The sequence below is a fragment of the Aythya marila genome, assembly GCF_965140915.1.
Source record: "Aythya marila genome assembly, chromosome: 10".
Taxonomy (NCBI): Eukaryota; Metazoa; Chordata; class Aves; order Anseriformes; family Anatidae; genus Aythya; species Aythya marila.
The window spans coordinates 6,655,321-6,672,004 of record NC_139051.1 but is presented as its reverse complement, the minus strand read 5'-3'; the positions used below and the strand labels follow the sequence as shown (position 1 = coordinate 6,672,004).

Sequence of the window (16,684 nt, the reverse complement as noted above, 5' to 3'; positions counted from 1 at the left end):
AGCAGCATTACAAACTGATGTTCTGCAAACTAGTCTACCAAAACGCACAAATTTTGGCATTGAAATAAAACAAAGGTGAAAAACAAAAAGCTAAAATATAAAAACCAGCATTTCTGACTGGCAGGATGCATGTGAAAGCTGCCAATACTATAATACGAATTTCCAAACTGTAGTCTTTGGTGGTTTGTTTCTCAGTTCCAGGAGCTGTCTCATGAGCCATTTGCTTCTCGATGAAAAGACAGAAGAGAAATTTCCCTTCCACAGGATGCAGTGACCTTTCTCACTGCAAAAGACCTTTAACATTTGTTTAGACTTGGCCCATGCATTAGTCAAAAGCAAAACTTCCAGTGACAACTTTTAATTACACACACAAAAATGTCAAAGCCTTTGATGGAAGTCAAACAGCTTCACTTTCAACTCTTCCTTCTCACAAGTCCCTTGGCAGTACTGTGATGCCAGTCCCAGTGGCGAAGGCTGCATTGCCAAAAAGCTTTAAATACATTTTCTAAAACTTATTTTCTCCCTTCATTTAATTTGCACTTGGAGACCAGCTTGTAATACAATGCCTCTTCTGCAGCCTGATGTCATCTTAGACCAGACCTGCAAAGACAAACCTCTGGTCCCCGAGGTATCATTTCTCTAACTTAGCCTGTAACACTGCTTAAGAGCTTTAAGTTTCGATACCATCATAATGCTATTTACTTCTCCTTCAAGGTCTCAGAGAGGTTTACAAACTTAACCTTAGCCTCACAACAGGCTAGTGACATAGGAAATGCTGTAAAGAGGGCTGTGACCCCTGAGGAGCTAACAACTGGCCAGCAAACTCTTATTTTACTCCCAGAACATGGGACTGCCCTGCTCCTAGGATGTGAAAACATAAATACAAGGTCCTTGTTTTACACATCCTGCTACTCAGCCCTCCCAAGGCAGGAGAGCAAACTCGTTTAATGCTTCTGTACGCTTCAGAGCAATTAATCGCCAACTGGAAAACTGAATGGCAGAAATTCAGCAAGTCAGGCAAATTAGCAGCAATAAAGCAGAGGGGTTCTGACAACTTATAAATAAGCAAGTCTGTAGCCGAGCTGAGAAAAAGGGCTGTGGGAGGAGAGCAATTGAATATTTACATACTTCCTGAGACTTTGCCTCGCTAACCCGAGGCTCACAACTGCGTGGTTGGGTGAGGCACCGAGCATTTAGCTAACCACCTCTCGGATCCCACGCTCAGGGGACAGACCTGTGGAGTACAGGCAGGGTAACGAGGGGCAGGGATACTTGGCGTAATGCAAATCCCAATTAGTGCACCAGAGAAACGTATCTCAGGGGCCAAATCGCTTCAGCTCCAAACCAGCAGGATCTGTTATCCGACACACAGCTCTGGCCCCCGTGGACCTGTGCTGGTTCTGTGCAAGCAGCTCAGCTGTTCCCGTACTGCTCTCTTCAGCACCCCGACTTGATAAACTCAACGTGCCGCGGATGATGGTACAGGCATCTGAGCCAGCTTGGGTCCACACAGCTCATTAGCTTGCTCTCTTAATTTGATACAAATCAAAGTAAATTGTTTCTAGGCTCAGGCTGTCCTTAGGATTAATAGAACTGCAGCCACTCAGCGCTGCATCTGCACTCACACTTCCCTGCATGAAATCACCCCCCGTGCTATGCATCCTCGAAATGGTCAATCTGCACTGCGGGGTGGGAAGCAGTTGGTGTGCTACCAGATTCACATCAGACAGCGAGATGGGGATGCAGGCTCTGCTTTTCCATCACCTACACGATTCTCGGGCAAAACGTCTAACAAATTAGTTGAGGTGCTTCAGTCCTGCACGGCCATCAGGCAACGTGCGTGGGGAATACAGCAGGGATGGATTTTAGTTTTGGGGAAACTGGTGGCAGCAGCAACACCCCTTCCAGAAGCACTGGTAAGGGAGGATGGCAGGACCCACGCGGGGACACAGAAGGGAGCAACCGGCTGCCTCGGCAGCATTTGGCACTCAGCATCTGTCCTCCTCCAGGAGGGAAAATGGCAGGCTGGCTGGGCGATTACTCAGGCTGTGTTATGTACATTAAAGCCAGAAAGCACGTCAAAGAATGAGGCACCCTGAGGACAAAATGAGGGGCAGAACACCGCGTTCGGGGTAATGAACGCATTTCAGTTTCATCTGAAATGCAGCAGATGAGGATTTGCATTGTGCCTCCCAGACTTTGGCACGCAGTAGGGCTTGGTGGAGCCTCTCAGGTAACCGAGAGCACCCTGGCCCTTTTTGCAGCAGCTCTCTCCCAGCTGGTGAAGAGCTCAAAATTCCCCCAGCTTCTCTGATATTCTGGCACTCTTCTCTAATGAGTTCTGCTGCCACTGCAGCCTAAAGAAAACCTGCTCTGATGGACCTCTCCTCGGCTCCCTGCAGAAGTCCTCTCTCTTGATGATGGGGCAAGGACTGCTCAATACAGCCCTAATCCTGTGCAGCTGTCAGAGAATCACAGAATTACAAAATATCCTGGGTTGGAAGGGACCCATAAGGATCATCTCCCAACTGCTTGGAGGGATGGAAGCAGAGGGGTGGTTCTGTGTGAACTGGTCACCGCCTTCTGGTGCACGCAGAGGCTCCATTTCCAGTACCGCGTCACACAGATCATCAGAGCCCAAATCAATTCCTCACCCCTTCCTCCACCCGCGCAGCTAAGGGCTCAAGTTTCATAAGCTAATTGAATTTTAATGTCTAGCTAAGCTCTGCGCAAGAAATCTCTTCCACTAACAGGTCCCATTTTATAAGTTACTTCTATCTCAATAAATCTAGACAAGTATAATTAGGGACTATTATTTATGGCATGAAAAAAAAAATCAATATCATCATAAAGCTGCTGACAGCGCAGAGCTTTTAGGCGAAGACTGTAGAGCACCAGGTGCTCCTTGCTTTTCTGAACTCGCTGTGCCTACTTTGCACAGAGCTGAGCCTTCCGCAAACTGCTGCAGCATGTTAACATCTTCGGCCCGTTTGCTCTGACAAGAGGACAACACACAAAGCCCATTCCCTGGCTCCGCACGTGACCGGGGGAATTCTCTGCTGCACTGCACACAGGGGCAGGCTCCAGAAATGAACTCTCAGCCCTTTCAGTCGGGACCTTTCATTCCACCCGTGAAAACAACTGGCTCGTATTTTCCAAGGGTCTGGTGCTTTTGTAGCTGCCCTCATCAAACAAGCAATTGCCCGTGGCTTTGAACTTGGGAGTCATTTGGATGCTAATCCAATCAGGAAATGCAAAAGCCCTTCACAAGCAGTGAAGAACTTTAAGCTTTGCAACATTACCGCGTTCACTAAATATTTAATACACACACAATGCATCCACAGAGGTTTGCTTGTACCCAGTGGGAGGGGGAGAGGGATGGAATTAGAATAACAAAAATGTGCTTTACTCTATAAAATAGACTTCTCCGTTCTCGGTGTAGGCCATCTCCCAGTTTTCCGGCAGAGGACCTAGGTTGTCCTCGGCAGAAGGAGGTAGGTATTGAGGGAGGTTCTGAGATGGTTCCGTGGTGGGAACGTTGGTGTGGCTATCAAGCACGGACGGTGGGGCTGCCTCTCTTACGATATGCGTGTTATGCTCGTCTTGGTCACCAGACTCTGCTGTGGATTAAAGAATTTTTCAGTAAGATTAGTTAGAATTATTTAAATGCATACTTTTTCAACTTCTTTTTTTTTCCCATCCTCCTATTTGCTTCTCCAGGTTTATCCTTACAATTTTCCTCTCCTTGCTTTTAATTCCCACGACACAGAAACAGATGAGCTGAGGGCAGAGACTCTGCAGGCTTTTTGCAGTCGGGGATGAGCTTGCTTTGCCCACACACACTCTGCCAGCCAGAGCCTTGCCAGCACAAATCAGAGCTTGTGCTCTGCTACCGAGTTCGCTCTAATAGGCCCTGCTGAGGCACCAAAGTCTTCCAGGCTGTCTGAGGCCAGGGCTCACTGATGTGGATGTGTTCAATGGGCTCTGAGCAGGCTTACAGGTTGACTCCCGCAGCGCCAATTGTGGCGCGGGGATTAGGAGAATAAAATTTCCTATTTGAAGAATGATCAAAAGGAGGTTTTTTAAGTGTACAAGAAGCTCAAAGCCAACAAGATAATGGTGAACTTCTTTTGTGCATTAAAAAAAAAAATAATAAATTAAAATGGATGTCAGCATCCACATCCACACGTTGTTCACAAGCGCCTGTTCTGACTGCCTAGAAAAGTTCATTACATGGCTCTTCACTGGATCCATCCAGCCAAAGTCACTCAGGAATATTTGGCCCTCCTCCCATTACAGAAATATTTTTCATGCCTATATCCATGCTGTTTTGAGCTATATACATGAAACAGTGCTGCCCATTCCCTCTATCCCTAAGCACAGTAAATGCTCCCACAAACCAGGTCTGTTCTCTTAACTCCTTCACAAACAAACTTTGGCAACAACAGAAAAAAAAATCCCAAACTACCCACATTTAGCAAATTTTTTTTCTGTTCAGCCCTTGGAGGTGTTGAAAAACAGTGGCAATCCTTCCAAATCCCCGGAGACCACCAGTCTGCAGTACAGCCCAGGGGCAACATGCGCTGAGCATGAGCTCGGAGTCACGCTGCCAAGTCCCCAAGCAGTGGGACCAAAAGATCTCACGGCTAAGACCTCTTTTGTGCTCTCCAGACAGGAGACCTGACCTCAACTCAAAGCCCCTAGCCTTGTTTTTTTGGGGGACCATTAGCAGCAGCTCCTGCACTATTTCTACTCCATGTGCTGCCTTGGCGAAAAGACAAGACGCTGAAAATAATAAGCTGGAAGAAGGTGGAAGGAAGGAAAAGACCTAGACTGTACCCGTACACTCAGATGCCTGCTTTCTAGCCTTCCTGTTGTTCAGTATCAATATTTTAAGGTATAAGCTGACAAGATGGAAAAAAAAAAAGAAAAAAAAAAAAAAAAGGCATGAATGAATCATCACCAGCTTAAGACTGTGAGTGTAAACATGCCAAAGCCTGGAAAACACAAGTCACTGAGAGGTCTTCTAAGGAAGTGGGAGCATTTTAATATGGCTAGCACACATACATATGAAAAAAGCATAAGGAATCATTTTGGTATAGGAGAAATAAGTCTCTTTTCTTGATTCTGTGCTCATTTCATGGAGGCAAGGGGCCAGGGTGTGATAACTTTGTGACGAATGAGCTGCATCTTCCAGTATTTCATCTTGTGAAGAAAAACAAGGAAAATAAATGATGCTACAGTCAGTTCAGGAGCAACATGCTGAGATGGGCTGAAAGGAGGTCAAAAAGCATCTCCCACCAGCTTCCTTCCAAAATCAGATCCTGCGACAGGAGCTGAGGTAGCTGCCATGTCACAACATGCGAGAATAACCATCCGGTGAAAAACTTGTAAAGGAGCTGGTAGGCAGAGACAGAAACCCCTAGCCTGGGAGGGATTAGGGCAGCCAGGAGTGATTTGGGTTGGAAAAATGTAATGGGTAACAGCCAAGCAGAGTACAACCCCAAAATTATTTGAAAGCTTGGCCTTGAGCGGAGCAAAACTACATCTCAGCCCAAATCTTTCCCCAGCTCTACAAGACATCAGAGCCAGGATTCTGGTTAGTAGGAACTGGCATGATAGCTCCTGTGACTAATTCGAAGCTGGGAAGGAAAATTATGGAGGTAGGAAGCGACCACAGCCACAATGGGACTGAGATCTGTGTTCAGCAGGACACAGTAGGACACAAGACCTTCAGAAACGCCGAGCTTGCACCCATGCTTTGGACCCCACTTCCACAGCAAGCAGCCCTCAGTTTACTCATAGGTAACTCAGAGAAGAGGACCTGTAATTAAATGCAGCGGGCATCTGTAGGTGCAAGGAAGGGGACAGAACAGCAACATATTCTGGAAGCAGCACTGATTAATTTCAAACGCACCCTGCTTGAGCCATTTCATACCGGTTTTAATGGCTGGAGCTCATCTATAGGGCAGCTAGTCCTTAAACTTTCTGACCTTGGCTGCGGTTGTACTGAAAACTAGCTGACAAAGCTACAGACAGAAATGAAGTTCTGGGCTAATTTACAATGTAGACGTGTACACCTCATGTAGTATTCAAGATCACTTCAACTCAGAAAGTTCCTGATTTCCACAGGGACCCCTACATTTCAAGCTGACTGTCCACAAAGTGATGTTCAAAATGATGATATGTTCCTTGACATCAGAAGTCATTACATGCTTCTTTTTAAGAAAAGCCTCTACATTTGCAAGTAGCAGAACGATTAACTCAGAATATAAAGGGATTGACAAGCGTTACCTTTAATTTCTACCAGACATCATTTCATCTTTCTGTACTTAAACTTGTCATTTGGCTCAATTGAAATCTACACTGGAGTAACTGAAAGCAGAATCTGGCTGACTGCATTCAATGGACAGTTTCTGAAAGAATATGAACATGTCCTTAATGATCAAACTGCACAGTACTAGGTAACAGCTTTTAAAAAAAAAATCTCAATTATTGTTCACAGTTAGAGAAGTCTACTCAGAGACCTAGCAGTTTCCTATGCTTGAGGACTTCAAAATGCAATGCCTCCCAGGAAGGAAAACAAAGAAAGAAACCAAACATGAATTTCCCTCATACTCCTCAGATTCTACCCATCACTACCAAGAGCTATCCGGCAACAAGAAGAAAACAAAACAACCAAAAGGTAACTAGTGGATGGGAGGTTTTTCCCACTTTTTCTCATCCAGCCCAGTCCCACAAGGCCATTTCAGAAATCACAGCTGTGGACATGAGCATCCACACCTGGACACCTGCCATACAGGTAACACTGGCCAGTTTCTTCCAAAACTGACAGCTTTGCAGGAAACCCATTACAAACAAACATACAAACAAAAAAATAAATTAAAACAAAATAAACCAAAATAAAACAAAAACACATAACCCCCCCCTCCATAAACCTTCCCCATGTGTCCTAACTGATGGACTGTGGTATTTTTGTTTTACCTGTGAAGCTACTGCTCATTTCAGGTACATCATCCTCTTCCTCATTCTCTGGGTGCACTATGCCAGCATTTTGCATATCATTGTAAGACTTGGTTCGCTTTGGAGTCGACTGCTTGGAGCCAGACTGCAGGTTTTGCAGAGCATCGGTGGAAGTCACTTTCCCACTGAGGGGCTGGCTGGGAGGCTTGGGCGTTCCATAATAGTTACCTAGGCAATAGAAACACATTTGCATCTTCAAAAGGGAACGGTTTAAAGCAGCAAGATTTCTGTTTTATTTTATTTTCAATTCCATCAAAATCTCTGTCCCACCCCGGTAGTAAATAAGCAAACAGACAAACTGACACACGCCGTTCCCATTTTTTTCAGGGCATATTTCATCTCCAGATCTCTGGAGTGGACACGGAAATATTTCTTGCCTTTTAAGTTATTCTTGTTGAATCTAAAAGGAGAAGCAATGGTTGCATTGTTTAGGTGCACTGAGCGTACAAGGGCTAAAACAAAAGGCAGCCGTGGTGAATACCAAACTTCATCTCATTACATCTGAATTTCAATTAGTAGCCTTTTTCCATGTGTGCACCCACACAAAGCTGTGGCAGATCTGGAGTGAGCCCTGCAGAAAATAAAAAATTCATGACTGCTATCACCCAGCGAAGTGATGAAAGGCTCGATGGCCTGCTTTAATACACAGGTTCTTTTAGGGTGGATGTTGCATTTAAAAACAAAACCCAGCCTCTCTCGAAAGGAAAACTTTGTCAAAGGAGAGGAAAGGAAAGGCACCGCGTGGCACTGCTTTCTTCAAAGGGGAAACTCGGCGGTTGGGTCAACTTGGGTAGAAATGGAGACCTTAAAAACTTGGGTAGAAGTGAAGACCTTAAAGCAAAATTGGGAGGGACAAAGACACACCGCAGTTGTGCCAACACACGGCTGCTGGCAGCTGTCACCAGAGGTGGCGTGAGCAGCTCAGAGCACTCGGGTCACTGGGAGATACAGGAGTCCTGGCCCTCCTGCAAGGCTCTTCTTCCTCCTCGGATGGAGGCTTTTTGCACAGAGATCTGGGACACATACAATTTCCAAAATCTTCCCGTTCATTAATTATAATTATGTTTTATTTGCCACCTTTGGATTCCAAAGGTGGACTTAAATATCCTCCCTATGCTCTCTGGCATGCCACAACATTAAAACATGCCTTCCCATTTAGCTTTGTATAAACCCACGCTGTTATTGCAGCAGCACAAGATTCTTCTTTAAAATACACAGGTACATTTATTTACATTCCTCATCTATCTCCATAGGTTATGCATAACATGACAGCATTATTTTTCAATTTTTCAGCACGTAATTACATAATATATTAAATATCCATTCCCCAGAAAATGCACCTGTCCCTTTATTACTCCTATTACACTAGATGGAAACCACATGCTAAAGGCACATTATTCAAGGGCACTTTAAAACCCCACCTGTGCTAAAAAAAGACTATTTCATTTACTCTTTATATCCACGTGTGCATTTTTGTTGCAGAAGCCAGCCTCAGCGTTTGTACTCTACTCCTGCTCAGCCCACTGAGCTGCCTTTCCTGTTTGAGCCTCCAAGTCCCTTACAGCCCCAATGCTGTGGGAGTTGCCTGCTTTAGGGTAAGGCCCTGGGGATCGTGCACATCCCAGCACTCACAGATCTCAAAGTGCAGCTCTGGAAAGTCTCCAGATCCACCTGGATAAAGGGAGACTGGGAAGCACCCAGCTCAGGCTGGCAGAGCCCAGCTGAGGAAAGCCACGTTGGGCACACATTGCTGCCTTCCCCAGTTGTTGCCTTCCAAGGGGAGAAAAAGTCTTACAGAGCCGAGGCTGGAGGAGTCGGGGAGCTCCTCGCTCCGTGTTTTCACAGCCTGAGCACCCGGACAGCACCACGTGCATGTTTGTCTTAACAAGGCATGTTCCAGCCTGTGTACAACGGCGTGGGTTCAGCTCCACAGGAGCAGCGACGCTCCGCAACGCTTTCATCTTCCCTTCGTCATTTCAGAATCTTAAATGCACCTCGTTGCATAATTTATAGGGAGGAGGAAATTACTTCTTCTGGAAAGTCTCTAATGGGGATGGAGGCTACTAAAGCAGGTTGCAGTCTGTGCTAGAGAAATGATTCTTATGCTCTACATACTGCAAAATTATTTTATGCAAAAAAAAAAAAAAAAAAAAAAAAGAAAAAAGAAAAAAGAAAAAAGAAAAAAGGAACAGGAGAGAAAGAAAGCAAAAGGAAAAATACAAAGGTAGGTGGGAAGGAAAAAGAATCTACCGTGCTCCACTCCTATCCTCTTCAGCATTTCTCCAGACAAATGCTGCTGCTTTTTTGTTTGCTTCTGCTTTTTCAAAAAGTAGGTGTGTTTTGTAAGGATGTTAACTGCTAAGCCCACAGATCTACGTGTGCACAAGAAAGATGAGAACAGCTTTTATTTATGGCACTGAACATCAGTATTTTGGGCAAAATTTACTTCAGGTCTGTTGTAAACGATTACATCCTTTTGCGATGGATGCAACAAAGTGACTTAAGAGGGTACGTGGATGTTGTTAGTGTGGATTTTTATTTCTCCTGGACAAAAACACAGCACAGATGTTACCCCTGCTCCTCCAACTACAGACCAATAGCTTTGAGCTTGCTCATTTTCAGTTCCTCTAGTAACAGGCAATGCTGGGCTTCCTACCAGTCCATGGAGAGCTGTTCCTCAAGAGAAAAAACTGGCTTCTTCAAAGCATTTCAGATTTGCTTATTCCAAAACCACCAGTCACTTTTCAAACCCGCCATGGCTGTTGGTACCACTGTTAGTGAATTATTATTGTATGCAAAGGCTGCGTGCTGTATTAGGGGATCCCTACAAATATATATGAAGGCATACAGAGAGTAAATATGAATTGGAAACTGAGCAAGGCTGTGCACGCGTGGGTTTTGTTTTGCAGAGTATGGGAAAGGCAGCCACCGGGGCTGAACTTTGCTTTTCCCTCCACAGGAGGCAGATTCAGCCTGAGTCAATAGTGAAAAAAATCACAGCTCTTCCCTCAGGTTCCCACGAGGAGATACAGGTTTGGCACACCACACAGCCCACGATGACGAGGTGCAAAAGAAAGCTCCAACGCAGCTTCCAGGTGACAGAGAGTGAGAGGATGGGAATATTCCCTGTGCCTTGTGTCTGCTGGGTGCAGTCAGACCTACTTCTCTTTGCTAGGCAGCTCATTTGCAAGGCGCAGCACGCGGGCCTGGGCTCGGGGGCAGACACACCAGTAGGAGGGACTGGCACTTAAAATCATCATCAAAACGCGTGTTTAATCCTACAAATTATAAAGAGAAAATATTTACCCTGTGACTCAGAAATCCAAACGTGCACCATTAACAAACTGACAGCAAACAGCCCAGGAAGAGTTTTTAAGCACTCAGACTTGACATCATTTGCTCGAATTAAATCTGCCAATGTTTATGAAAAAACATATATTTAAAAATATGCTTTAACAGTGCTTTGTGAGCCACTTGTAAGCCTACAGAAGGGGCTAACTTCATAGCCAGTGTAATTTGTACTGAATATCCAATCAGCTCTAATTATTAACAGCATGTTACATGTGCATACACAAGCATCTGTCAGCCCAGAGCATCCCAAAACATTCCCAAAACTCCACGCAGTAGTTGCGGCAGGACTGCCCAGGTGCTGAGCTCCCCCGTGGTGCCCCTAATGGGACGCCTCAAGGCTGGAAAAGAGCAGCTCAGCTCCTGGGCAAAGAGGAATGGGAAAAGCTCCCTTCCCATGGAAATGCCAGTTCTGAAGCACCTGGGATGCCAGGAACTTTCCCAGGTCTGATTCCTATGGGAATGGGGCTCCTAAACCTTACTTTCCTCATGCACGTTTGGATCCCGCCTGCAGTCACTGAAATAATAGCTAATAACACATTCCCTCAGCAGATGCACATACTATTATCTGAATTCCTCGTCAGCACCTTTCACTAACCCTTATTTTATTCGGTCCCTTGGTGCGTGAAACAGATTTAACCACAGCTGAAGTCTGATGGCAGCTTTTGCAGCCAAAACCGTGACTTAATCCAGGTACTCCAAAGCACCACTCGGGAGAGCACACAAAACTACCAGTAATAATGAGGAAAATACAATAGCTATTTGGAAGGAGCTGATTTCTTTTCATCTCCTTATCTCTAAGTGTCGGCAGCTTACACGTTTTAGCATCACGCACAGTAATTAGGCTTCGGTAACAGCTAATCACAACAAGACGACGAGTTCTCATCATCAGAACACTTCTTGCTCCGCCAGTTCAAGCAGTGTTCATAATCAATGAAAGCGATCTGCAGCAGCTCCTATCCTGTCCTGCAGCTTATAAATTAAAGTAATGCTGTCGGCCCAGAGACACCGTGGGTTTTGTTTGTTTGTTTTAAGTTTTGGAAACCTGGTGGCAATGAAAAATTTATCTTATATTTCGAAATAAAATAAAGCAAACATTTTTATGAACTGCTTCCCTGAAGGGCAATAAACACGATCTTAAGTTGTTTACTTGACTTGGAATTTGAAATGTAATTCATAAAGACTGCTAATTGGTGCCTTTTTAAGTTAAAATAACTGAATCCAATTCCTAAGAACTGATGCCTATTACCATTCAATTCACATACAGTTAGCAGGACTCCTTCCATCCAAAATGCGGCTTTTGGAATGGGGTGAAATGTACAAGAAGACAGATGCAAATCTAAAAGAGCCTAAAACTGAACGGATAGAAAATCAGGTGTTTCACCTTGCAGAGAGGCAAGATGAGACCACAGAGGCAGCTGGGGTGAGGACAGGGCAGCAGAGCCAACGCAGAGATGTGCCAGAAGGCAGCGGAGCTGTGCACAAGGTCAAGCACAAGGCCAAGCATTAGTCCTAATGGTACAACACCAATCGAGGAACATGGTCCCAGACCTTACATTTCAGGTACTTTAGTCTGTAAGTGTTGGTTTTGCTGCAACTTTTCTCTTTTTTGGGGAGAGGGGAATTAGTTTTGATTCTCTGTTGCAAAGAGATTTAGGACTGGAAGCACGTTTGTCTCAGGAAAGCACAGAATGGAGTTCTTGCGGTCCTGAATTTACTGACGCCTGCTGCAAGGCATAATTTTGTAATTATAAAACAAACAAACAAACAAACAAAAATTAAAACACTTGAAAGCCTCTGTGTAGTGTAGAGGACCCTGCGTCCACAAGAAGTGCATCTGATCTTCAAAGGAGTTACCAAGGACTCCATTAACAGCTCATGTTTTAAGAAGCAGTTTGCAGCAAACTGCCTTCATGCAAACGCCTATTTGGGGAAAGAGACTTGGAGATAAGCAATAAAATTAAACAAGGCCTTGACATGAAGACTTTAAATGTAATTATTAATGTAATTGTTTTCTTTTCTGAGATGCAGCTCCTCTTCTCCGCGCTCTACAAGAACCAAAGCAATTGACCCTTCATTTTAGCAGAAGAGCCTCTGCTCATCTAATCCAGCAAGAGTGCTTGTGTCTGATTAGCACAGGATGAATTGGTTCCTGGGAGCAGGGCTCCTGCTACAGTGTTTTGTCTGTTCTCCTTCCAGATCATATTCTGCTACAGATTTCCACATTTAGATGACAGATCTGGCTGCTGTCTGCGGGATTCACCTAGCTGCAACTGCACATTGATTAGCAATTGCCTCGAGGAAATTCAGAGTATCCAGGCAACCAGGAGGAGGCCTTGGATACAGCATCTGGATTGGAAGCAAAACACAGACAGCGGAAGATCTCGGAGAAATTAGCCTACAATATATGCAAATCCAATTTGCTCCAACTAGCAGATTCTCTGCCAATTTTTGCAGCTATTAATGGTGAGGTTAACTGAAAGATCAGTCTGGATTTCTTGTTAAGTTAGTAAAAATATTACAATGGGCACATTTCAATTTCTGTTCGATATCTAACGCATACTACAGCGAGTGCCTTACAGGCAATGACAGCACGGCAGAAAGTCACCTACAGATCAGATCGGTCTCATTTATTTTAATTTTCCCTGTGTATAGATATCCCAAGGCATTGCCACATGTTACTGCTAGCACTCACATGAAGCTCTAGCCAAGTGCATTTAATGCATGGAAAATTTCTAACAAGCCAAAACAAAGCAAGGACACTTCCAGTAACACATAAACTGGAAGATACTGGTGGTATTGGGCGTGAGATGGATGTGGAAGCTCAGGGTGCTTCCTGAGTTCAGCTATATCAGAGTTTCTGCTGTATACACATGCAAATAGATCTAAAATATTCATAGGGAACAAAAGTGTGTGCTTGTGCACGGTACGTCCAGAGAACACAGAAGTGGCTGGCACACACCCTGCCTAGCACAAGGAGGTAGGAATCAAGAAAATGCCACGCTGAGCCATTGCAACATGCAACTCTTCTTGCAAGTGCTTGTATGTTTATGTGCATCCGCCCTGCAGAGGATGTGTCCTGTTAGCACCTCTTCCCATTGCAAGTGCACAGAGAGAAGCCACACAGAATTTCCATAGGAAATTCAAAACCACTCTAAAGCCCTACCAGAGATGTGAATGTTTGCTTTTCGAGAGAAAGAGTTCCTCAGCCACAACTTCAGCTGTTTGTAGACTGAAGCATTGTTATCCGATGACACTTCAGTATAGCTGCACTCATGTTTAATGCTGACAATCACGCCCAGACAAAAATGTAGACTTATGATTCTCACTAGCAGTTTAAAAAAGGAGAAGAAAGCAAGGCGCAAAGCCAGAGGTAAGAAAGGCATCTTTCTGCACAGATGCTTGCTCGTAAGTGGGTATTGGACATGATACATGGTAACGGTGCTGAAGGAGCCATTATGATTTATTGAGTCAATCTGTGGGATGGAGACATTAATAAGCAGACCTTATCTCGTTAAGCGGAACATGTTGTTCCGCTGCATGGGCATCCCCAGCATCTGCCAGCCCTCCTCGCCCAATCTTGTCATGTTCTGCACGCCGTGGACGCAGCGCTCGTTTCAAGGTTGTACCGAGTTGGCAAGACCCACGGGCTGCAGAAGCAGCATAAAAACAGCAAAGAAAGCCCAGACATTTTGGGAGGGCAGCTGGGGGAGCAGCGCTGCTGTGGGGAAACCCAAGGAGAGCTCGCCCATCAGATCTATCAGGCTAAAGGCATCTTGATTTGAAGCATGTTGCCAAGTACACCTCTCTGCTTCTGCTGAAACTCTAACTGCTCTGTTAAGGTAATTTATTACGCTCATTAAGTACCACAATCGGAGACCCTGTCTACAGTAGCTAGTTTTATACACTTTAAAAACGTTCGCAAGTCACCCCATTACATCTTAGTCATGAGGCTAATGCAGATTACTTATTACTTCTCTTGGCAATCACATAACGCTTGTCCTGAGAATGAAAGATGATGCCTTGACAATAATACTCCATAATGTAATAACCCTTCACATGTTACAAAGTGCAGCACTTTTTCTTTTGAGGATCGCTAAGTGCTGGGCAGGCATTCATTAATTCAGCCTTGCCAGACCCCAGCGACACGGCCATCCCCATTCAAAATTCGGCCACCACGCCAATGTCCCGTGTGTCCCTGCCCAGTGCCCACCTCCCCTGCTGCACCCAGCTCCAAAATCCCATTGCTCCCACCGCCTCCCTTCTGTCTGTAACATGAGATAACTGCAGGCACAGGACGGCTGCTGAAATATTAATGAGGAGAGAAGTAAGTGTTGTTTTAATATTCTTCAGGCTGGTAACCTGAAGTACAGAGCTGTCACCTGATTTGGCCACTCGGCAGGCTGGGGAAGAAATGGGAATAAAACCTAGGAGCTGTGTCTCCACTCAAAGCAGCATTCCCTTGGGGTCCCTGGGAGAGCCCGCAATTCAAATGCAAAAGTAATTGCCAAATAATTAGTAGCCTACACAATTACTGCCGTGCATCCATCAGTATTTTGTGCCCTGAAGGATCAGTCAATAAATGCCTGAGATTACAATTATCTTGGTTTCCTATCCACCAGAAGGACCAGGTAATGTGCAGTCTGAAAAGATTTTTTCTTCGTAATGGATATTGTCAAGGGGAGTTACCAGCTGGCTCGAGCACATCACGTGCAGCCTCACCAGCACTCAGGGGGTGCAGAAGTGACCAGTGCTGGCACATCACAGCTTTGGGCACATCTTCCAGGATTTCTGCTCCATGCAATCAAAATGGGGCTTTCGTAAAGGAAAAAATCAGACGTTTCTAGTGGCATCTTAAAACTAGCTCTGAAAACCTCAGGAACTAAGGCTTTCAAATTCACCCCCCCCCCACACCTGATTATGATTTTAGGAGCATTTTGGGTGCAGAACACACCACGGTGGTGGTCAGAGAGGAGGCTGCCGTGCCTGCTCTGCATTTACAGGGACGTGAATCAAAAACTGCCCTGAGGAACACATTTGCAGTGCACCAGAAGAAATACTACTGATATTATGCAGCCCAGTGGGCAGGCAACACCTTTTCTGTCCTCTTCAGCTTGCAGTTCCTCTTTGCAATTAGAGCACTTTCAAAACCTGATACACTCTCCGACGATTTTGTGGTTTCCAGCTGTTCTCTTCTGCTTGCTCTTTATTCCTTCCGAATCAATAGCATCCCTTATCAGCATCAAAGTCCTGCATTTTACCCCTCCTCTGAAAGCTCCCTGTTTTCTATTCTTTCTCCCCAGAAGTTCTCTTCAGTAGCTATTAAATGCTTTTGTTATATCTCCTGCAAGGTTTTTCCCAATGATAGTGCTGGTTTCTGAGTGGCTTTATGCCTTCAAAAGGCAAATGAATGTCATCTGGTAATGTCAAAATGTAGCCTTGATTGTTTAGGTCACACTTTCTCTCCAGCTGCTGAAATGATGCAGAGAAATAAAGAGCACGACTACATCCAGCTCCCACCCATCATCACATGAACACACAGAAACCCCAGCCTCTGCTCCCAGCACCACAAATAGCAGGAGCTCCTCGAGAGGAGGATCTTCTTCCTCACCTGGAATACTGGGTCTGGATTTCATCAACCTTATTCTTGAAAACTGCCAGCTGTATTTTAAGGCAATTGTGTCTTTCCCTCTCCTTTCCCTCAGCTGTGAAATGCTTCTACCCTTCTGTGCCTTCTTACAAGCCCGTTAGTTCATCCAGCCCCACCAAACCTGGTTTAGGTCATGAGGCAGAATTTGCCTGTTCAACATCTCTGCTCTCCATTTCATGGCTTAGCCCTTGCTTCATCTCTAAATCACCAAATTGCACTGTAACTGAAAGCAACACTATCCCTGCAGTTGCTGGAGTTGGGCTCAGTACTATAAGTAGCATTACTAATATTAAAAGCCATGCATTAAAGGTATTATTTTATTGTTCTCTGGAGAGAAACAGGAGACTATTTCCTTTTGTTGAGTTCTATCCCTCTGGTTTAGAATAAACTGTCACCGGGAGAGCCAAAAATACAATCAACTTCACCATGGTGGTGCATTAAAAAAAAAAAAAAAAGCAAGCAAAATGCAGCATAAAACAAATGAAAATTAAAATAATCTAGGACTATAAAGCTAGGCTCTGAAGAAAACCCGGACATCAGAATTCTAACTTTGTGGTCTACATTTTTGGGGATTTTTTTTTTTATTATTAAAGCAAAATTGCTGGTGGTTGCAGCTTGAGTCCTAACCACACCGTATTCTAAGATCTAATCAAGATCAAAACT

At 44.8% G+C, this 16,684-nt stretch overlaps 1 protein-coding gene across 19 annotated transcripts in view; it reads right to left on the bottom strand.

Moving 5' to 3' along the window:
• Positions 1-16,684, bottom strand: part of MAGI1 (membrane associated guanylate kinase, WW and PDZ domain containing 1) — a 319,962-nt gene that overhangs the window by 72,159 nt on the left and 231,119 nt on the right. For all 19 annotated transcript variants that reach the window (XM_082767897.1, XM_082767896.1, XM_082767900.1 and 16 more), the window contains exons 4-5: positions 6,985-7,191; positions 3,410-3,620 (exon numbers count right to left, since the gene is read on the bottom strand). In XM_082767897.1, the coding sequence (XP_082624023.1) occupies positions 3,410-3,620; positions 6,985-7,191 (418 nt within the window). The remainder of the gene's footprint in view (positions 1-3,409; positions 3,621-6,984; positions 7,192-16,684) is intronic.